Source organism: Equus przewalskii, chromosome 15 (assembly GCF_037783145.1).
Source record: "Equus przewalskii isolate Varuska chromosome 15, EquPr2, whole genome shotgun sequence".
Taxonomy (NCBI): domain Eukaryota; kingdom Metazoa; phylum Chordata; class Mammalia; order Perissodactyla; family Equidae; genus Equus; species Equus przewalskii.
The window spans coordinates 3,793,513-3,816,477 of NC_091845.1; the positions used below are offsets into that span (position 1 = coordinate 3,793,513).

General features: G+C 55.2%; 1 protein-coding gene across 2 annotated transcripts in view; it reads right to left on the reverse strand.

Moving 5' to 3' along the window:
- The window catches only part of NUP210 (nucleoporin 210), a 110,680-nt gene that overhangs the window by 84,219 nt on the left and 3,496 nt on the right, over positions 1–22,965 (reverse strand). For both annotated transcript variants that reach the window (XM_070574585.1, XM_070574586.1), the window contains exons 2-3: positions 9,980–10,116; positions 8,266–8,397 (exon numbers count right to left, since the gene is read on the reverse strand). In XM_070574585.1, the coding sequence (XP_070430686.1) occupies positions 8,266–8,397; positions 9,980–10,116 (269 nt within the window). The remainder of the gene's footprint in view (positions 1–8,265; positions 8,398–9,979; positions 10,117–22,965) is intronic.

The following is a 22,965-nucleotide window of genomic DNA, read 5'->3' on the forward strand; positions in this document are numbered from 1 at the left end:
TCCAGTGCCTGATTCCACATGGACACCGGGAACTAGGCAGGAGATGAAAAGTGGTGGCTCAAAGGCTGGTCTGCTGGGGGCTCTGGGTTTCTTGTTTGCATCTTACCTAGGTAATGCTGCTTTTACATTTTTTAATTAGTTCTCATTATTTCAAATTCAGAAATGCAACATATAAATGCAACTTCCAAGTTCTCTTGAAAAGTCTGACGATCTAGCCACGTGGGTCCTATTCCCTCGGTTGACCAGCAGCTGGCTCACCAGCCTCTCTAGGAAGGATCATGCTCTCAGTTTTGCCACACTCCCCACCACACCCCATTGTCCCACACCCACTCCATCTCCATCATGTATATTCCCTGCCTGGCCAGCCTCCAAAACAGAGCATCTGGGGCCTAGAAACATTCTTTCTACAGAGCAAAGGGCAAGACATTTAGAGCCAGACGGGCCTGGGATCCTGCCCCAGCCCACCTGTGAGATCTCAGAGGCCAAATGAAACAGTGCTTAGCGAAAGCTCCAGGAAATCGGGCTGTCTTTGCCATTACCTTTTAGGGCATCTATTATGAAAGGAGGCCACTCCTTACAGCTCCCTGGATGTCTTTCCATCGACTTGGGCAACTGAACAGAAGAAGGGAAGACAAGCCACGTCTACTGTGGATGGAGATTTCTTCGCAGAGGTCCGAGGGAGGACCCAGGACACCCACCCGCCAAGAGAACTCGCCCAGCTCCTTCCTCGGTGGACAGTGAGCAACACAGGGTCCAAAGGGCGATGGGACAAGGTGGAAACTGAGGGAGGCAGCTGCAGGGACCCTATGGTCTCTTCCCCACAGAACCGAACCTGTGAGCACCTGGCCCCATGGCAGGTGGGCCGTGCCCTCAGGGCCCGCACACGCGCTCCCCCGCATGCAGCACGCTCACTGTTTGAGTGCTCTCACTCGCTGTGACTCAGAGAACAGGGACTGTCCCATTTATTTCTGAATCCTCTGTGGTGCCGCAGCAGGGCGTGACACACAGTAGGTGTGCAATGAATGACTTTGAGCAAACAAAAATGCAAAGATGCAAGGACCTCACGGCAGCCTTCTGAGGACGAGGAGGCTGAGGCGGGGGGACCTGCTTGCTCTCTTCATGTGGCAAAAAGCAACAGGAGCCCTGCTCTCCTCCATTTCAGGGGCCATGCATAGAGCTCTGCCGTTCTGCATCTTTGCTGCCCCACCCCATCTGCCCTGCAGGTCTGCCATGTTCAGATGGGAAAGAAGAGACGAATGCGTGATAATTCCCAGAGCAGAAAGTGTCCTTGGCTTCCATAAATTTCACCAACTTGCAGGATTAGCTACATAATTTGCAGGGCTCCATGCAAATGAAAATGTGGGGCCCCTCATTAAGAGGCCAGGGAGGGGGCCGGCCTGGTGGCGCAGCGGTTAAGTTCACACGTTCCGCTTCTCGGCAGCCCGGGGCTCATCAGTTTGGATCCTGGGTACGGACACGGCACCGCTTGGCAAAAGGCATGCTGTGGTAGGCATCCCACATATAAAATAGAGGAAGATGGGCATGGAAGTTAGCTCAGGGCCAGTCTTCCTCAGCAAAAAGAAGAAGATTGGTAGTAGTTAGTTCAGGGCTGATCTCCCTAAGGAAAAAAAAAAAGAGGCCAGGGAAAGTGCTAGAAGAGAGCAAGTCAGACTTGGGAAGGTTGGAAGGAGATAGAGGAGGCCCCCAGGCATGGAGCTGGCCCGAGGGAGCGCTGTCGTGGGGTGTGGGACATGCCAGGGTGAGCACAGATCCTCAGAGGCACCCACACCCCATCCTGCAATCTGGGCCACAATCTGGGGCTGCCATCTACTGGGTTCCCCTCCTGCTGGACCAGCACGCCACATCGCAGCGGGCAGGCCTGGGAAACTGCGTCAGGCACCTCTCCTTCCCACGTGTGCTGACACTCCTCTCCTACAAAGCCCTGGTAAGCCTGCACACCAGGATGGGCTAGGTTCCTGGACGAGGGTGGGAGAGAGGCTCGTTCTGGCCAAGACACAGCCTCCAGACCAGATCTGCAGTGGTGTTGCCAGCCCGGGGGGGACAGCCACCACCATACTCCATCCCAACATCCCTGGGGCACATGCACCCAACCCTCCCTCCCAGACCCCCAGCAAGGATGGGAGGGACAGGCTGGACAGGGCCCAGGACATCAGGGTACAGGGAGCAGCAGGTGGCCGAGAACCCATCCCAGGAGGCAGGGAGGTGACGGGGAGCATGACCTCCAATTACTGAGGCTCCAAGTCCCCGGTGCATGCTCCCCCGTCCCACTGGACGCCAATCACAAAACACAAGCGAAATCTATTAAAAATTTCAGGAAGGAGGTACCTGTGAGCATGAAGCCAAGCCTGGGGCCCTCCTGAGCAAGAGGCCCTGTGTGAAGCTGGCTCCGTGGGCAGGAAGAAGGGACTGACTTCAGGGTGACAAAATAAACCACAGAGGCTCAGTCACTGTGACCCCAGCACCAGCCGGGGGGAGGGTGAGTGAGGACGGCACCCCTCGCAGAAACCAGGCTCCAAGACCCACACTGCAGCAGGAGTTTGCAGGGTTGGGGGAACGGAGATGTTTTCAAGAAACTTCGGCCTAAAGGTTTGCTTTTTCAATTCAAAAAGTAGCTATTAGCACCTACTGTGTGCGACAGAGCCCTCACTTCAAAGGCTCACAGCCAAGTGCTAACATTAACAGGAAAACCCAGAAAACTCAGGGGTCCAGTCTCGGGAGGGCATACCTCCCGTCCTGGTCCTGGAAGGGCAGCAGGAAAACACGAAGCAATTCAACTTAACAGACATTCGCCTGCTGGGCCCAAAGTCCAGCGTCAAGCACAGATGAGTCCAGAAGAACGCAGTGCCTCCAGTGCTGCCCCCCAGGTGCTGAACTAGACAACACAGAGTGAAATGCCCTGGACCCGGGGACCCGCCGGGGGGATCTCAGCATAGGGGAGCGGATCCCACCCTGGGCAGGCAGGGCGACCTCCCTGGAGGAGGCATCCGAGAGGGAGGGCCAGAGGGACCAGGCTTCTGAGAGCAGAGACCAGGAAGGAGGTGGAAGGTGCTCTGAGCAGGATACCGGGCATGAGGCAACGGAAGGAGGGGCATCTTTGGTGACCCTGAGCCAGCCCAGTTCTGCCAGTGGTGAAGTCTGTGTGGGCATGTGTGTGTGCTGCGGGACAACTGTGAAAAATTAACTCTAGCGAGGCCTCTGCAGACAGCCTCAGGCCAAGAAGGCAAACCCCAGCCCTGAGCAGAGGACCCCCAAAACCCAGGAAAAACGCAGCAGTAGGGGGCAGGCAGTGTGGCCAAGCAGACAGCAGCTGAAGCAACAGAGTCAGATACCCTGAGTTCCAGCCCTGCTCTGCCACCCATGAGCTGTGTGACCTTGGGCAAGTTACTTACGGTCTCTGGGCCTCAGCTTGCTTGTCTTTACAAAGAGCATGAAACCATCCACCCTTCGGGGGTAAAGACTGTACTTGGAAAGGGCCTGCCCACACAGGGCACCAACAACATGTTCTGAGCCACAAGCAAGATCTTTTCGGACAAACGCCCACCAATCTAGATAAGGGACATCCCTTCTGAGACTGCAGGGGCCTCACAGGTTACACGGTCAAGTTCATCTCTACACAGGACAGTCTGACCAGCAAAGAGGACACAGGCTCAGAAAGAAGAAGGGATGAATGAGGTCCTAGTACGTGTGGCAGGGAAGACCGAGGAGACAGTGCGCCACCCTCACAGTGAATGACGAGGAAGGACTGATGGCCACGCTTGCTGCAAAGTGAGTCTCAACCTGGTCTGTCCGTGACCATCCAGCTGTGCAGGCCACTGGCGGAGCCCGACCGCCTGCTCTGGAATTGCCCAAACGTGCCAGCGGAACCTGAGGGGTGGGAGGAGAATGGAAGGGGATGCCCCGGGGCCTGTCAAGGGCACTGAGCATCTGTCCTGCACAGGAAGCCGGGAGCAGGCCCGTTCCCGCTCCTGACATCTCCACGCACACCCAGGCGGAAAATGAAAAGGGCTTAACTATAATAAAAAAGACAGACGATAACAAGTGTTGGCGAGGATGTGGAGAAACTGGACCCTCATGCACCGCTGGTGGGAATGTTAAATAACACAGCCGCAGTGGAAACCAGCCCCAGAGCTGCCTCAAAGCAATGACACATACAGTCACCCTGTGACCCAGCAATTCCACTCGTAGGTGTACACCCAAGAGAAAGGGACACCTCTGTCCACACAAACACTTGTCCAAGAGTGTTCACAGCACCCCTATTCCCAACAGCCAATAGGTGGAAACAACCCAATTTCCATCAACTGATGAATGGATAAACAAAACGTGGTCTATCCATACAACGGGATATTATCTGATCGTAATAAGGAATGAAGGACCGAGGTATGCTACAACGTGGATGAACCTCGAAAACATGCTCAGCAAAAGCCAGCCACAAAAGACATTATTGCATGATTCAGTTTATATGAAATGTCCATACTCGGCAAATCGATCCACATAGAAAGTAGGTGGGTGGTGCCAGGAGCCGGAGGGAGGGGAGAATGGGCAGCACCTGTTAAGGGGCATGGGCTTCCTTTCTGTAGCGATGAAGATTCCTAGAAGTGGATAGTGGTGATGGTTGCACAACTTTGTGAATATATTAAAAACCACTGAATCGTACGATTTTAATGGATAAATTTCAAGGTATGTAAATCTTGATCAAAATAAATCTTTTTTAAAAAGTGACCTAAGGTGGGAAAGTATAGAACAGAGTAGTCAAGAGCGGGGGCTGGCAAATGATGGCCCCCGAGCCAAATCTGGCCCACCGCCTGTTTCTACAAATAACGTTTTATTAGGACGCAGCCACACGCACTCATTTCCTCTCTTGACAGCGACAAAGGCAGAGCCGGGTTCCTGCAGCAGAGACCGTGGAGCCGGCAAAGCCCAGGAGATTAGCTCTCCGGCTGTTCACAAAGTTCACCGACCCCTGGCCAAGAGAGGACTCTGGAGCAGGCTGGAGCTCAGGTTCTGGCTCTGCTACACACTGACTACATGTCTTTCCCTACACATGTGTGTGTGTGTGTACTCTCTCCCTGTGCCTCAGTCTCATCATCTGGCATGAAATGAGTGAGAACATGTAAGGAGTGCCTGGCACCAGTGTGGCCTCAGACTTTGATCTCTTGTTCCCAAGAATAGTGAGTGACCCCTCCAGAGTCCCTCAGGGGAGCCCCCAGCCTCTCGATGCACAAACCCCTCCCTCAGCTCCCTCTGCTTTCAGACCAGGTGCAAAGCCCACATCTGACACGCAGGGCCCTTTACATTCTGCCTCCCACCCCCTTGCAAGCTTCAGTCACCAAGAACAAAACGGCTTTCCCCGCCTGGCAAACCTGCATGACTCAAGGCTCCGTCACACATCATGTCTCCTAAGAAACCATGCTGACCTCTGTCCTCCAGCCTTCCCCGGGGGTGGCTCCCCCAACTCCGTGGTCCCTTCACATTTTGCATCCAATTTGATTACTAACAGCATCTACTGAGCCACATGTAGCAGACCTCCCCCACGGCCCGAGATTCCGGTGGCAGAGGCCAGGCCCGTCCTTTCCCTGTGGCACCCCCAGGACCTGGCAGAAGGCCCAGGAGGTAGAAAGTGCTCAACATGACCTGGCTGACTTAGCGCCCGCCACACGCCACCCAGCACTAAGCCCTCCACACACTTATCACCAAACCCTCAGAGCCCCAGGTAAGCGTCAGGCTGAATTTCACAGATGAGAACACGGTTGAGAGAGTGAGGCAGCTTCTCCGACGCACGAACACAGGGAAGGAGAAAGGATCTGAGAGACACTCCAGAACAGTGACTTTGCCCCCGAGGGACATCGGGCAGGGCTGGAGTGTTTGGGGTTGTCACGACTTGGGGGTTCTACTGGCACCCAGTGGGCAGAGGCCACGGATGCTGCTGAACACCCCGTAACGTACTGCACGGCCTCACACCATGAAGAACTCTCCGGCCCCAAACGGCAGCACTACCTGGGCTGAGAAACCCTGATCTAGAAGTTTGAAAAAGGGGGTGGGCCTCGAGCGGGCCGGAAGATTTCAGAGACCAGGTGTGGACTCGAGGCTTTGGAAGATCCTTCGTCTGGAGGCGTCTTTTGCCTGACTTCCTTTTTCAACAAGAACCTCAACCTACACATTTCCCCTTCGTTCCGTCACCAAGAGGTCAGCCTACAGCCAAGACACCACGCCACCCCCAGAGCAGGCCCTCCAAGAAAGGGCGCCACCCAGACAGGATGACGTCCAACTCTGCGGAAGAAGTGAAGGGTGGGGTGCAGGCCACAGAGAGGTCCTGGCCCCGCCCCCCACACACACACACTCTGCAGTCTACCACACACATACACACACTCTGTAGTCTACCACACACATACACACACTCTGCAGTCTATCACACACACACACACATACTCTGCAGTCTACCACACACACACACACATACACTCTGCAGTCTACCACACACACACACTCAGACACTCTGCAGTCTACCCCTCCCACACACACTCAGCAGTCTACCACACACACACACACACACTCTGCAGTCTACCACACACACACACACATACACTCTGCAGTCTACCACACACACACACTCAGACACTCTGCAGTCTACCCCTCCCACACACACTCAGCAGTCTACCACACACACACACACACTCTGCAGTCTACCACACACACACACACACTCTGCAGTCTAACACACACACACACACGCACTCTGCAGTCTACCACACACATACACACACTCTGCAGTCTACCACACACACACATGCACTCTGCAGTCTAACACACACACACACACGCACTCTGCAGTCTACCACACACATACACACACTCTGCAGTCTACCCACACACACACACACACTCTGCAGTCTACCACACACACACATGCACTCTGCAGTCTAACACACACACACACACGCACTCTGCAGTCTACCACACACACACACACACTCTGCAGTCTACCCCTCCCACACACACTCTGCAGTCTAACACACACACATACTCTGCAGTCTACCACACGCACACAGACTCTGCAGTCTACCACACACACATACACTCTGCAGTCTACCACACACACACACACACTCTGCAGTCTACCACACACACACACACACACACACACTCTGCAGTCTACCTTACACACACACACACACACACACACACACACACACACTCTGCAGTCTACCTCACACACACACACACACACACACTCTGCAGTCTACCACACACACACACACATACACTCTGCAGTCTACCACACACACACACACACTCTCTCTCTGCAGTCTACCACACACACGCACACACACTCTGCAGTCTACCACACACACACACACACACTGGAGTCTCGGTCAGGGAGCCAACACCAGCCCTGCAAGCCAAGTGAGGAGAACGCCTCCCACCGGCGACAGCGTGGGGACCTGGGGAGCCTCTCCCCACTTCCCTTCATGGCCTGGACACCCAGATGCTGGCTTCCCAACACAGGGGCGGAGGACAACAAATCCTCTACCCTCGGGGTCCTTCTGGCCGGGCTATTTATTAAATTGACGTGAGACAGAACAACAGGAGGAAATCAGACACAGCCTTCTAACAGGCCTGCGCGGGAGACATCGGGGAAGCTGATCAGCTCGCCACGATGGTGGAGGCACTCAGAAACACCGTCTTCAGCCAACGAGAAGGGAGGACGTTGGGGGTGGTGGTTTGGGACTTCAAGGGGGTGGAAGGCAGTTTACATGGAGATGGAGACATCAACGGACCAACCACAGACAAGGTGACCTGAGAGATGCTCACATGACATGGCAGTTCTCTGATGCTGTTGGCGCCCTCCTGGAACAGGCCCTTCTATTTTAAGTTATTTCAGGCAGTCATGGGGAGGTCAAAGTTTCTGTCATAGCCAGTCACTCTTCAAAATAGTCAAGGCAAAGAGACACATTCTGGGTGGCCAATTCTGACCCCTACGCCAAAAACCTTCTTGAGCAAGCACGGTCGCAGTGCACAGGTGCAGAGCCATCCCAGGCGCTGCTGCGCTCTCGACACGCAGGCCCTGCGCAGAGGCCAGCGCGCACGGGCAGCGGCCATGGAAGGCCCGGGGTCCACGCAGAGGTGCTCTCGACCTCTTCCACATCTCCCCCAACACCAATGACCCATTCTGGCTGGAGCAGCCCTCCGCGGAGGACAGCAGGCCCGGACACAAGGCGGGAGAGACCGCCAGGGAGACGCGCTCACCTTCGGAGTCCAGGGCCTGGATCTTCAGCTCCAGCGGGGAGTCCTCCAGGTAGAGCTCGCGGGTGGTGGAGACGATCTGAATGCCGTGGATGAGGTCGACGATGGCGTCACAGCGCAGGACCTGGCCGGTGGCTGGAGGGACGGGAACGGAGAGGTCAGTGTGGAGGGTGGCGCCCTGACTGCCACCCCACCTCCGGGGCCTCACAGACCAGGCCATCGTCCACTCTGGCAAAGAGCAGAGCGACCAACAGACCCCCAGAGGATGGGGCTGGAGGAGCCCAGCTCTCTGGGAGCCAAGGAGCGGTCACGCACGGCCCTTGTGAAGGTAGGCCCGCCCCCGGAGAGAGGGCTGTAAGGCACTTGCCGTCCTGCCTTTCCCCAAAGTGAGCAGCAGCATTTAAAGCTGGGTGCAAAATACCCCTCCCGGAAAACCGAGCTTTGTTCAGGGTGTGACCACTGAGCTAAAGGCCAAGGGCCACGGCACGATGAGCGAGCATCCAAGGGGACTACTGCTGCGACACCTGTGCTGACACAGCCTGCCGGATATCGACCCGAGAGCACAAAGCGTCTGTCTACACTGGAGTTTTACACAGGACCATCAACCACTACAGGACGAAGCCGCGCCCAGACTGTTTAACGCCCACAAAGAAGATATACGAATGGACACAATCGGGAGGATATGCGAATGTGAAAACAGCAGCGCGTGACAAACTCACTCTGACGGCTCTCCAGGTACCACGTCAAACCACCCGTGCCCTGTCCGTGGCATCTAGTTAGACAGCAACACAGCCCCACGTATCAAAAGCCTTACAACACTCCTCGGGGCGACCCAGGAAAACGGGGAGCCCTCCCTGGCAGGACGAAACTTAAACGAACCCCAAACTGTTCTCTGCATAACAAGAGTTATTTTTCACTTCAAAATTATTAATTTTTGATAAGTTCAGTTCTAATGTTTTGGCAGTCTATCTTCCTTCAGATGTAATCCTTCAGCTTGGTTTAAATTAAAGCCTGATTCAGACATGTGCCTAATCCATACGCATGGCTCACCTACTCTAAGTGACATGAACAACCCACTTCTCTTTTTCTCTTTACACAACTGAGAACAGAACAGAAAGGTGGAAACTGTACTGAGGTTATAAAGCACCTGCATTAAAAAATATAAAATAAAAAGCCATTTATTTTTCCATAGAACACTGACACAAACATCTGAAAGCAATCCAGCTGCCAATATAAGGGGACGCTTATGGGACAACCTCCTGCAAAGACTATTCTGCAGGCGTTAAAAATAATTCTACAACGAATTGGGAAACTTTCTGTACCACATTAGTGGGGTAAAGCACAACAGGAAATTTTCTCTGCTGTTCTCTACGCATTTTACAAGCACCATATGGCAAATTAATATGCGGAAGTGAAAGGATTGCAACAACTCTCTTCATTTTGATCCGCTACCCATTACAGAGTGTCTGGGTAACAAGTAACAATTTGGAAATGAAAGCCCACTTCTGTAAGAGGGACCCAGCACAAGGTGCTGGCCGGAGCCTCAGGGAGCGTGCTGCTTGCTCAGTGCCCCCAGCCCTGCCTGGCACCCTCCACCCAACAAGAGACCCAGAAAGCACCGCCATGGGCTCAGGCAGGCCCTGTGGCTGGAGGTCTCAGAGGGGTATTTCCCATCTCTCGTCCCACCGGGGTCACACAGGGCCCCCGAAGTCCTTACTGATGTCCTCTGCGAAGATGATGCTCGTCAGGCGGGCGGGCTGGGACAGGCGGGCCTGCACCACTGCTTTCTGGGAGCACTGCTGCTCGTCCGGGCCCAGCGGCTCTATGCTGGCCACCTCCGGCCGGGTCGACGACCTGCAGCGAGAAGACGAGAATTTACCCTCTGGAGCCACCGCAAGAGGCACAGTGGGCCCAGACGCCAAAGCCATGGCCCCAGTCCGGCTCTGTCCCAGACCCACAGAGTTGAGGCGCGCAGAAGAAAGGACGACCTGAGGGTGGAGACCTCCGCACACACCCCCACAAGCAAACCAAATGAGAGCTGGAACACTTGGAGACAACCTCAGTGATCAACAGACAGCTGCCTTACACGACTGCCCTATAGACTGGAAATGATTCCACATCAGTGGCGACACTCCTGCGGACTCTGGTGAGGAGGAAGCGCCCTGTCCCCCTGCCGACCCCACCAGGCTGGCACACAGCAGCTCCCAGACGCTGCCGTCCCGCCCCGATCAGGCTACGATCAGGGCTCACCAACTGCGAGGACAACCAGCCACCGTCCCAGTGCGCATGGAGCCGACATTGCAGCGCGGCGAGGGAAGAAAGACGGACAGCCACACAAACAAATGATCAGTAAAATCTAAGACGACTTCTCACAGAGAGACGGGCCTTACAATGACAGGACGGCGGGCTGGGTGAGGGGGGCGGTGCCCCGGGTCAGCGCAGGGCTCCTCACCCATGACACAGGACAACAACGGCTCCTGGGTTGAGGTGAGACGGGAGCGGGCGGATACGAGCAGAGCGGGTGCCGCACGAAGGGTGCGAAGGGGAGCGGGTGCCATCAGTGTTATCTGAGACGTGGCTCAGGGGACAGCACGGAAAGACCTGGGGCTTTGGGCAGGGCCCCAAGGCGGAAGCAGCTGGGCACGCTCCAAGAACAGAAAGGCCAGTGCGATGGGAGCCGTGGGACTCGGGATGGCAGTGCTGGCCAAAGCATCTGCTCTTAGCCACCTCCCCAAGCTTAACCACCACCCCAATGGCTTTTCATGGGGATTTTTAAAAATTATGAGTCTAGTCAGCAGGGAAATGCAAATTAAAACCACAATGAGAGACCACCTCACACCTGTCAGAATTGCCATCATTCAAAAGACGAGAAATAACAAGTGTTGGAGAAGACGTGGAGAGAAGGGAACCCTTGTGCACTGTGGGTGGGAATAGCACAGACACTACAGAAAACAGTATGGGGGCTCCTCCAAAAATTAAAAAGAGAAATACCATAAGATCCAGCTATTCCACTGCTGGGTATTTATCCAAAGGAAATACAACCACTCTCAAAAGACAGCTGCTCCCCCATGTTCATTGCAGCCTTATTCACAAAGTCAACACATGGAAACAATCTAAGTGTCCGTTGATGGATGAGTGGATAAAGACGATGTGGGGTGTGTGTGTGTAGATATAATGGATTACTATTCAGCCATAAAAAAGAATGAAACCCTGCCATTTCTGACAACATGGATGGACTCTGAGGGCACTATGCTAAGTGAGAAAAGTCAGACAGAGAAAGACAAATATTGTATGATTTCACTTACATCTGGAATCGAAAAAAACGAACTCACAGAAACAGAGAACAGATTGGGGGTTACCTGAGGCGGAGGAAGGGAATGGGTGACAGTGGTCAAAAGGAGCTAACGTCTGGTTATAAGATGTATGCACAGCACAGTGACCATATTAACAACACTGTATTGTGTATTTGTAAGTCGCTAACAGAGTAGATTTTAAAAGTTCTCATCACAAGGAAAAAAACTGTAACTGTGGGATGGATGTTAACTAGATTTATTGTGGTAATCATTTTGCAATACAAACATACATCAAATTATGTTGTATACCTTAAACTAATAGAATGTTATATGTCAATTATAGCTCAATAAAACTGGAAAAGGCTTTTTAACAAAGGAGATGGGAAGTGCTAAGATCAAGGAGATGGCAGGTGCCGAGGTGGGAGGTGCGGGAGCCTCAGTAAGGAACGTGGGTTTATTCTGAGGGCACGGACAAGCCACTGCAGGACCTTAAGCAGGTGAACATTCCAACTCACACTTTCAGAGCGCAGCCCACGGCGCTGCCCTCAGGGAGCTCACGGTGGGATGGAGGACCCAGAGAAGCGCCCCTGCGTGGCTTGTCCGAGCCTCGGGCCTGGCTGCACTCAGCACAGAGCAGCCACTCCCGACCCTGCTTCCTTCCCCGCCATTTGCTGAAACTCCCTGAAACATCGATGTTCTGGGGTATTCAGAAGGAAACCTGTAGGCTCCGACCCTGTGGCCGAGTGGTTAAGTTCGTGCGCTCAGCTTCAGTGGCCCAGGGTTTTGCTGGTTCAGATCTGGGCACGGGCACGGCACAGCTCATCAGGCCGTGCTGAAGCGGCGTCCCACATGCCACAACTAGAAGGACCCACAGCTATGATATACAACTAGGTACTGAGGCTTAGGGGGAAAAAAAGAGAGGAAGATTGGCAACAGATGGTACCTCAGGGCCAATCTTCCTCACTGAAAAGCATACCTCTAAAAAACAAAAAAAAGGAACCCTGTGAAAACTGCCTGGTGTTAAAACACAATGGTGTGAAACACACCAAAACAGACATCTCCAAACCTTCCGATTTGTCGCCCACTGTCTTTCTGGAGCCAGGTCAGCACAGCGGCCTCTCCAGACACACCAAGGATGCTTGGAAGGCACAAACGCCACAGGCACCCACCCAGCTGCTGGCAGGGCCCCTGGAGGTGGGTCACGCCACCTTGAAAGCGCGCCGGAAATAAACCTCTCTCAGCACCAAGGACACAGGAGACGCACCTGTGCTCTCCTCAAGAGAGATCTCTGAGCCAAGAGCGTTTCAGAGACCGAGGGAAGACAAGCACACACACCCAGACGAGAGGGTAAGAGAAGGCGCCTGTGGCCACACGCCCCTCACCGAGCTGGACAGACTCCTAACGCAGCAGCTCTGGACCCCAGAAAGGTTTTCAGAGGGCACTGAGCCCCCACACGCACACACATGCACACGCGCACACAACCCACCGTGGAAACAAGAACAAAGGAGAAAACTTGCACAGATCAGACAGACCGAGGGGCAGGACAGAGAAGCGCAGTGTGGGTCCTGGCTGGGATCCCAGAACAGGGAAGGAAGCTGGTGGAAGACGGGCGCCATCCAAGCAGCCCAGAGGGGAGTGAACAGTCAGGCGCCCACGCCAGCCGCTCCGTTTGGACGAGTGTACTAGTTAGGTAAGATGTTAACGTCAGAGGAAGCCGAGTGCAGGGTATACAGGAACTCTCTGTGTTATCTTTGTAACATTCCTGTAAATCTAAAATTATTCCAAAATTAAAAATTAAAAAAAAAAAATTCGGGATGGAGGAATGAATGGGCTGGGCCCGAGGGTTCCCAGGGCAGAGAGACCACTCTGTGCGGGGCTGCAATGACAACACGCGTCACTACAGGACGTCTGTCCAAACCCAGGAACGGACAACGGCCCTCCCGTGTCCCCCAGCCTTCCACAGGTGGCCGCTGCAACGCCCTGGCCGGGCTGGAAATACGGCACCTCGTACCCTGTGCCCAGCACGGGGCAGGGCCAGGCTGGGCGCCAACACAGGCCCCAGGGCAGCCCTCTCCAACCCAACAGAACTCAAATCACCCTGGAAATTTTCTAACTGCCTTATTAAAAAAGAATTAACTTAATTTTAAGGTGAAATTAACTTAATCATACAGATTACTTAACCCAACATATCCCAAATATCAGCACACCCCACGCGGCCCAGCTGCATTTCAAGCGCTCAGAGCTGTGTGGGAGCAGCGATGGGCGGTCTTCAGGTGGTGACCGGTCCATGGATTTCCCCACTCGCCCTGTGCACATCTTCCAGTCCCCACCAGGGCGCCCTCTGCACCTCTGAAGGAAGTCCCTCCTCTGCGCACTTGGGGCTGACACTGCAGCAGTGAGGGCAGCCTGAGGACGCACAGAGCCTGACCCTCCAGCTGCCCGGGAAGGAGGCACCCTCGCCACGCTCAGGCCTGCAGCAAGGGGCGGTCCAATGTCCCAGCCAGAAGACAGCAGACCCTACGGAGCGGTATCAGCCCCCAGCACGGGCCTGGCGCCGGCCCGCATCTCTGCAGCCGCTCACCTCAATCGGCTCCGTGTAACGGGAGTGAGACTCCATCCTCGCAGGGCCGCTGGGGGCCCTGGACAGCACTTCATGACAAATGCTGCAGTGCTGAGAACCGTGAGCAGCAGACGCAGCAGCCAGCCAGGACGTGACAGGCCAGGCCACATCCCCACCCCCGGCTCACCCCGGAACTTTCCCTCGGCTCCGGGACGCTGCACTGAAGCTGGAAGGGCTCCTGGTAACCACCTCCAGGAGGGCTGCACAGTCTGGGGCAGTGTCTCTGATACAGCAGAGGGTTCCCCTCCGTTATCTAACCCCTTATGGGACACGCTGAGGCCTTGCACTTCGGCTGGACCTTTTGGAGGCACGGAAGAACCACAGCATCCAGCAGTCTTTGATGGTGTCCCCGTCATGGTGAGGCTCCAATGGAATATGGGATGAAAAAGCACTTTTGAAAGTGTTTGTCGGGAATTATACAAGAAAGATACACAAGATTCAGACTCAGAATGGAGAGGCCGGGGTTGGAGAGGAAGACTGGGGCAGGCAGTACGGGGGACTCCCCAAAAGAGACTGGAAAGAAACAGGTGAATTGTTAACAACGGCTAATTCTGATGGTAGGAATATGGGTATTCACTATATTATTCTCTGTTCTTTTCCGTATTATTCTAACTTCTAAATACAAATATTTCCCTCTGACACTGGATGTAACTTAGAGAACCACTGCTGTGCCCTCATTCTACAGGTAAGTAAACTGAGGCACAGGAGGAAAAGGGGATGGGCTGAAGGGCCAGGACACAGTGTCCTAAGCCCAAACTTGGACGTCTTCTGCCATTTGAGTCGCCTCTTGGCCACATAGACGTGCGGTCTCCACATCTCACAGCTCTCTGGGGTGGGTCTCAGAAAAACCCTACAGAAGCCCCTGGAGATTCAGGCGGGCCCTTTCCTGGGCTGGGAATAGAAGAGCTGGCCACACGGGTGCAGTTCTGGAATGTTCCTGCTCCAGGATCTGGCAAGAGAAGAATCCCCTTGTGCGTGTAGGGGTCAGGGGTACCTCCTTAGACACAGTGGTTAATCGCCAGAGCAGGGCAGAGAGACGGGGTGCAGGAGGAGATGAGGGGGCAACGACAGGCAGCACCTCATGTCAGCAAGCACAGAGCTATCCGGGGATGATTTTTTATCAAAAAATAAAGTGTGTTGGCAGAGGGGGAGGGTTAATTTTATGTGTCAATTTGACTGGGTCATGGGCCGCCCCGCTGTTTGGACGAACATTACTCTCGGTGTGTCTGTGAGGGTGTTTCCAGACGAGATTAACATTTCAACCGGTAGACTGAGTAAAGCAGACTGCCCTCCTGCATGTGGGTGGGCCTCACCCCATCAGTTGAAGGCCTGAAAAGAACAAAAAGACTGACTTTCCCCCAAGTAAGAGAGAAGCCTCCTGCTGACTGCCCTTGAACTTGAACTGAAACCTCAGCTCTTCCTGGGTCTTGAGCTGCCAGCCTTCGCAAAGGAACTACACCCACTGGCTCTCCTGGGGCTCCAGCTGCCAGCTCACCCTGCAGATCTTGGGACTTGCCAGCCTCCATAATCCCATGAGGCCCTTCCTTACAACAAAACTTGTATCTGTCTGTCTGTCTGTCTGTCTATCTATCCACCCAGATCTCCTGTTGGTCCTGTTTCTCTGGAGATCCCTAATTCAGGGAGGGTGTAGAAGATGAAGACGGGAACTGAGAAGAGCGTCCATGTGTTGAGCCCAGAGCTAAATACTTATATCCAACGCATTACTGAATCCTCCAGCAAGCCTATCTGGGAAAAACAAACTGAGGCTCAGAGAGGTTGAGTAATTTCCCCAAAGCCACACAGCTGTAAGTGGCAGGGCCAGGGACCACAGTGAGGTCTGCGTGACTACACGTCAGACACTTCCCCCTCCCCACGCATGTTCCCCCACGCCATGATACACACAACACCGGAGAGGAAGGATGCACAGATGAACTATTTTTTAATTGACTCTTTATGTCTTTTAATTATTATACATTCATTTTTAAGTGTTTTAGGAAAAACAAATACATCAAACTCATGAGCTCAAAAATGGTAATACTGAAGATAATGTCAATGTTCACAGATGCGAGTCATTTTGAAGAAGACAGTAGGTAAATCCTAGTACATGTAGTACATCGAAAAAGGCAAAACTCCAACAGTGGCAGGGAGCGACTGCAGTCCGGGAAGGAAATAGCATCAGAAGACAGCATGGGTCCAGGGAACGAGCCCCGGCCCTGCCACCCCCGCCATGCCACCTCCCTGGGCTGAGTCTGTCAATCAGCTCCATTTCCCAAAGTTTCTGGAAAAACATGGACAAAACAGCCTCGTGCACTGATAATGGGAGCTCTAAAAATCGGATGGTCTCCTTGCTGGCCAGGTAGGACCCACCGTGAGGAAGGGGGGAAACGATAAATGCACCGTGTGCCACAACGGCTAACACGGCCTGACCCATCCAGGCTCGGGGCCGCACACATCCCACGCAGGCAGCTCGTCCGAGCCTCGGGAAGGACCCTGGGGGAGCAGGGCCCAGAGACAGACGGGCGCTAATGAAAGTGGAGAAGGCACCGTCTGCACGTGGGGCTGACGGCTGAGGTGCTCACACGGTCAGCGGCCACCCACCGAAGCCAGGGCCCCCGCTCCTTGGATAGGGCATCCCACTGGGCAAAGAAACAGGTCCTGGCTTAGGTGGCTTTCTGCCAAAGAGACATCCCCGCCCCGCAGTGTAAATTAACTGCTACTCCTCAAAAAGGATGAGTCCTGCTCCAGCCTGCACAGACTGGTTCTTCCACACATCCCACTGGGTGGTCAGCATGGCTGCCCCACCCTCCCCACTCACCAGCACTCCCCTGGACAGGCTCCTAGGTGCGTCCCGGGCCCCCAGTGCCGTGTGGTAAGTAGCACTCCGTGACAGCAGCACGGCCTCACTCACTTCTCTCCTCTGTTGATATCTGCTGGAAGGTGACGTGGTAAGACAGTAGGGGGCTGCCACTCACCAGCTGTGTGACCTTGAGCAAACAATTTAACCTCTCTGGGCCTCCATTTCCTCATCTGCCTGATGGGAATAAAAATAGTTGCTGCCGCAAAGAATCGGGGTGGATTAGACAGGATGACAAACACAAATGAAGCTCTCATCACAGGCCTCGCACGTAGGAAGCTCTACGGCTCAGGAACCAGGAGCGGGCTCCCAAATGAGGGGCTCGTGGCAAGATTCTGACCACGAGAACTTTGCTTTTCGAAGAAAGGAAGAAAACGCACGTCCTCCAATACTGTGATCACTTCTGCTTCACCCGTCCACCCCGTTCCCTGCAGGAAGCCTGCCTCCGCTCCCTGTTGGCAGGGCCCCTCCAGCAGCCTCCTAACAGGTCCCCACCCCAACCGCAGACATCCTTAGATCCCAGAGCAAAGATGCTGGCCCAGGGCTGGGTTATTGGCCCAAGGTCACACGGCTGGTCTAACCTCTGCTCAGAAGCCTCTCCCTCCCTCCTGGCTTTGCCATCTCCATTCCTTCCTTTATGCTGTTCCCTCTACTTCACATGCCCTTCTCACCAGCTCTCACGTTGCCCAGCCTTCGAGGCTCATGGCAAACGGCACCTCTTCCAGGGACCCGTCCCTGATCCTCCTCACCCCCCTCCTCTCAGCTCCCGCAGCTGCACGGGTGCTCCTGGGGTCCTAATGCGTGCATTCACCAAATCCGTATTTACTGGGTTACATGCAGTGTACCAGGTACTGATCTAAGCGCTGGGGATACAAGAAAGTGCAATATCTGCATGGGTCCCACCCTCAGGAGCTTACACCTCAGTGGGAGGAAAACAAGGACAAGCAAAGGGCATGAGTGAATGCGGGGTCTCAGAAAACAGGGCGACAGACAAACACAAAGCAGGGAGGGAGAGGCTGCAGCTTCAGCGGACGGTGAGGGGAGGCTCACAGAGCGGGCGTCTCTGTGGAGAGGAGGCTGGGTCTCTGACGACTGGAGCAGAGTTCAGGGCAAAAGGCCCCAAGACGAAGGCAAGGCTCCGTCTCCCGACCAACCTCCCCCAGAGCCTGAGACTGAGGAGGAGCCTGCGGCTCCCTCCCTTCTCGCCTCCCTCGCTCTGGCTAAGACTCCAAGACACGTTCCTGGAGCTGCGCTTTATCAGGTCTGGATTCTCTCCTGTTCCCAATTTGCTCCAAATTTCCATCATGAATGGGCTCCGAACGCTCTGCGACTATAGAGACGACTACACGGCTTCTCTTCTTCCTTCTGTCGATTTGGAGACTCACACAGATTGTTCTGTTGATGTTAAACCAACCCTGCATTCCTGGGACCTGCTCTCGTTGGGGCACATTATCCTTTTCTGGATTGGATTTGCTAGTATTTTATGAAGGAATTTTGAGCTTTGGGTCTGTGGATTTCTTTTTCTTGTAATGATTTTGTCTGGTTTGCAATCAGTGTAATGTTGGCCTCGTAAAATGAGCTAGGAAATGATCATGCCGTCTGTCTTTCCTGAAGGAGTTCATAAAGGACTTGTACTGTTTCTTCCTTCAACTTTTCACAGAATTCACAGGCAAGGCCATCTGGGCTTGGGGTTTTCTTTATGAGAAGGTTTATAATCATAAACCTAATCTGACCAAAGGTCCTAAATGGAACAGAGGCACCGAGGGCTCGACACCTCCCCAGTGTTTTCAGAATCACCCCGAGTCCTGCACAGGAGGTGGGCCCGGGCACTGCCTGACAGCTGGGGACACGGAGGCTCAGGGCTGGTCACACAGCCAGTGGCCTCCTTTCCTCTCACTGTGCGCACTCACACCCTGGCGTGACCTCCGCCCAACTCACAGCAGCTGCCCTCAAGGGCCCCAGGCGAGCCGGGTCACATCCCCCCATACCTCGAAACAGCTCAGCGGGCAGGCCAGCAAGGCAACCGCACACGTGGCTGTCACTCCTGTGGGACCCTGTGCCGTCCGGCTGCCTGGTCCCCGACCACCTCTCAGTGACAGCCCCCGGCTCCTCTGCACTGCTTCCTCCTCCACCCTGGGACCATGAGGCTCCATAGTGCTCGGCTCTCTGCACAAGGGAGGTGGGGACGAGGCCTGGCCACTGGGTGTGTTCCCCTGGCCGGAGGGCAATTCACATCCAAGCACGTGCCCCACCAGACCCACCCCTGGGGGCTGGGGACTTGCCACCCCAGGGAGTGCCCAGCCAACACCGAGGCTGAGGGTGGAGAAAGCAGGCTGTGCCGACACCGTGCCACAGCACAGACGCGGGCAACAGCTCTGCCGAGCTTTCGGTTTCAGGAGGTGAAACGTTCCTCTGTTTCAGTTAAACTATTTTGGTTTGAGTTTCCTGCCACACACAGGCAGAAGAGTCTAGAGAAACGAAATCCCTCGACTGAACTCTTTGAGGCTCGCTGCCCCGTTTCACTCAGAGTATGGGTGCTGTATTTTTAAAGAGAAAAACAGACCAAAAAAAACCTTTCCTTTATTATGTGTCAGGCACAGAGCAAAACACATCACAACACATTTGCCTCCCAATAATCCTATGAAAATCCCCATCTGATACACGAGGAAACCTCGGCCTGGATGTTAAATAACCTGTCCAAGGTCACATTCCCAGAGATACACCTGGGTCCAGCCCGGCTCCAGACTCCTGGTCTGGACACTGCACACGGGCCGCTCACAAGGCCAGACCCTCCGACCTGCAGGCGATGGCCGGGCCCTCTGCCTCGGTCAGCCCACTGCGCCACCAGCATCTTAACACTGCTCCTTAAAGAGTCACTGGCTTTCCTAAAACCTCTCGAAGGACCTGGGACACCCGTGCTGGCTGAGAAGCGCTGGCACACTTCCCAGTGCGTCCCAGGGCTGGGCCGCTCCAGCCGGGGACCTGGCCAGCAGTGGGCAGTCACTCCCACCAAGAAGGGTTCGGTTTTGTTTTCAGGATTAAGTGCGGGATGACACGCAAAGGGCTTAGCGGGAAAACTGCTTCTGACATCTCGGCTCGCTCCGCTACACTAACCCCTGCGGCACTCGGAGCCTCCGATTCCGGACGGGCATCTGTGGCCACCACGGCAGCTGCTGCACACCCACACCTCCGCCGGCCCTTCCTCACCTCCGGGCCCCCCCCAACACTGCCCTCCGGGAGCCTCTCACATCCAGGTAACCCTTGTATCCTTTCCTATAGTTTGTCTTTTAAATTGATTCTTCTTTATGAAAAAGCAGTTTGAAAGGAAACCTTGTAGCACTAGTGTCAACAGAAAGCCCAGATCCTTGCCACTCATGTGACGTAACCAAAAACCAACACGAACGAAAACAACGTTACGAGATTCTGTGGGGAACACTGTTGCCTGCAAAGGTTCCAACCCATCTCCTGCCCCCCAGGAGACAGGAGACAGTACGAGGTGTCAGGGAAAGCAGAAGCGGGTGCCAGGGCTGGGGGCTGGGGGCGGGGTGGGGGGGGCGGGCCTCGTGTTTCATGGGGACACAACTTCAGTTTGGGAAGATGAAAGAGTTCTGGAGAGGATGGTGGTGATGGCCGCGCACAATGTGAGTGTACTCAATGCCACTGAGCCGGACACTTAAAAATGGTTAAGGGGGTCAATTTTGTCTGTATATTTTACCACAATTTTTTTTTAACAAAGAAAAAATGTACACGACATATTGGCACCAGAAATAAACTTTTATTCTGAGGAGCTCTAAAGGAGTGACAGTGAATTCTGAAAGGGTCAATCCTTCCCATTCCCACGGTCACCCAAGGCCTGCTGACACAGAGAAGGTGTCCAGTCCTCAGGAAGGCACAGCTTTTGAGAGAGCTGGTCCCCACTCTTCACAACCCAGGAGCAGGGCGGAGGGGGAGGGGGGAACGCAAGGACTCAGGAGGGTCAGGTCCGAAGGCCACAGTGAAAAAAGAAGAAGTGAGAGTTGTGCAGAGGGCGGGCTGGGTGGGGGCAGGGGAGACACAGCCCACCCTCCACCCGCCCGCAGGGTCCAGCCCCCCTGGGCAGAGGCAGGGCCTGCAGGGGCCCAGGCAGAGGGGGGACCCACAGGGAGCAAACAGCCCAGGCCCCAGGTCCACTGAGTCAGCACACACTCCCCCCGGCCCCCACAGCCCAGTGAAGGGAGCTGAGCAAGGCCCCTCCAGTCCTGCAGGAAACAGAGCTGCAGAGGGGAGAGCAGCGCCCAGAGAACCAGTGCCTGCCAACGCCGCCCACCTCCTGACCCCGGGAGCCCTTCCTGTCTCCTAACCACAGCCCACAGGCCCCACGCGGCCCAGCCCCTGCCAAGCTGTCGGCTCACCTCCTAACACCCTCCCTTCCCCTCCCATTTGTGCTCTTCCAACAAGCTCAGGCCCTCCTCGGGGCCTCTGCACTTGCTATTCCCTCTCGCTGGTCCCTGCTCAGGTCCCAGGTCAGCTCCAAGGAAGCTTCTCCCGCCCACCCTACCCAAAATGCCTGCACCTCCTGAGCCCTTACCCCAGCATGCTGTTTACGTGCTCCAGACTCAGGACCAGACGAAACGCAGCACTTACTTCATCAACTCCCACAGTCAACTCTGTGAAACCAGAGCCTCGCCTGCTGTTCACTGTCACAGCCCAGGACCTGGAATGGCGCTGGGCCCACAGAAGAGTCACAAGAACTCATCACCTCTCCATCAGGCAAATCCCCAGCCCTCATCTGTGAAACCGGTTGTCAACCCGTGCTTGTCCCCCGGGGCACTCGGGCAGGACAGCTCTGCGGTGAGACTGTCCCGGGCACTGGAGGGCCTCTGGCACCTCTGCCTCACTCTCTAACTGCCCGAAACAACACCAAACGGAGCCCCAGGTGAGGCCACACCGCCTGGGTCCACGGCTCCAAGAGCCCCGGCAGGAGGAAAGGGAGGGCTTTGGTCTCAGCGTGTATGGACGCACAGGGCCTACGAATGGGGTGTCACCGGAAAGGCACTCTTGACCAGGGGACAGAATGGCAGCCATGGGGTCAGAGGAGGCCAAACGACTGGGTGCAGAGCTGCAAACGGGCTGGCCTCTGGTTGAACTGAAGCCACTTCTCTGATTAAGCTTCCATGGCGTAAATTTTTTATTTTGACTTCAGAGCCTGATTCTCCAGTTTCCCTCAGCTCCTATGGCCTCCCCGCCCAGCCCCCAGTGCGGGAACCGCCTCTGTCCTGCGGCTGAGTCCATGAGCCAGCACAAGGCAGCCGGGCCGGATGACCTTCCAACTCAGCTCAGTATTGGAGGGGTTTCTGGAGGAGCCAGGGGAAACCCTGCACCCCACGGCTCTCCCCAGCTTCACCCGGAAAAGGGCCTCAAGATGACTTGCTGCGGCTGCCTCCTGCTGGGGGCAGCCAGAGGGACCCTGGGACATGTCCCAGCGAGGTGCTGGCCTCTGACCTCCCACAGTCACAGACCAGCAGGGACAGAGGGACTGTGGGGTCTTTCTGCCCACAGACTCTCACGTGAGCTGCCTGGGGCACAGCCCGCTCCAAGGGCAAGCTCCCTGTGTGGGGGGCCCACGCAGCAGAAAGGGCTCCCGGGCACCTGCCTCCCGGGCAGCCTTACCCCTGTGGCTGAGCAGTGCCCGGGCCACAGTGAGAGGGTGCACCTGGCTCAGGACCACGCCTGGCAAACACACCAGGCAGCTCCCAGGTGCCCTGGGGAGACCTCCAGCCACTGGAAATGAGGAGAAGTCTGGGCTGCTTGGCTTAGTGTGCACTGTGGACGCCCTGCCTGACGCTCTTGACCAGGCAGGCCCGCGCCCGCTCAGCTGGGGGGAACGCTGCAGGCCATAGTTTACACAGTTTCCACCTATGACCTCATGCGGGCAAACACCCTTGCCCAATGGGGGT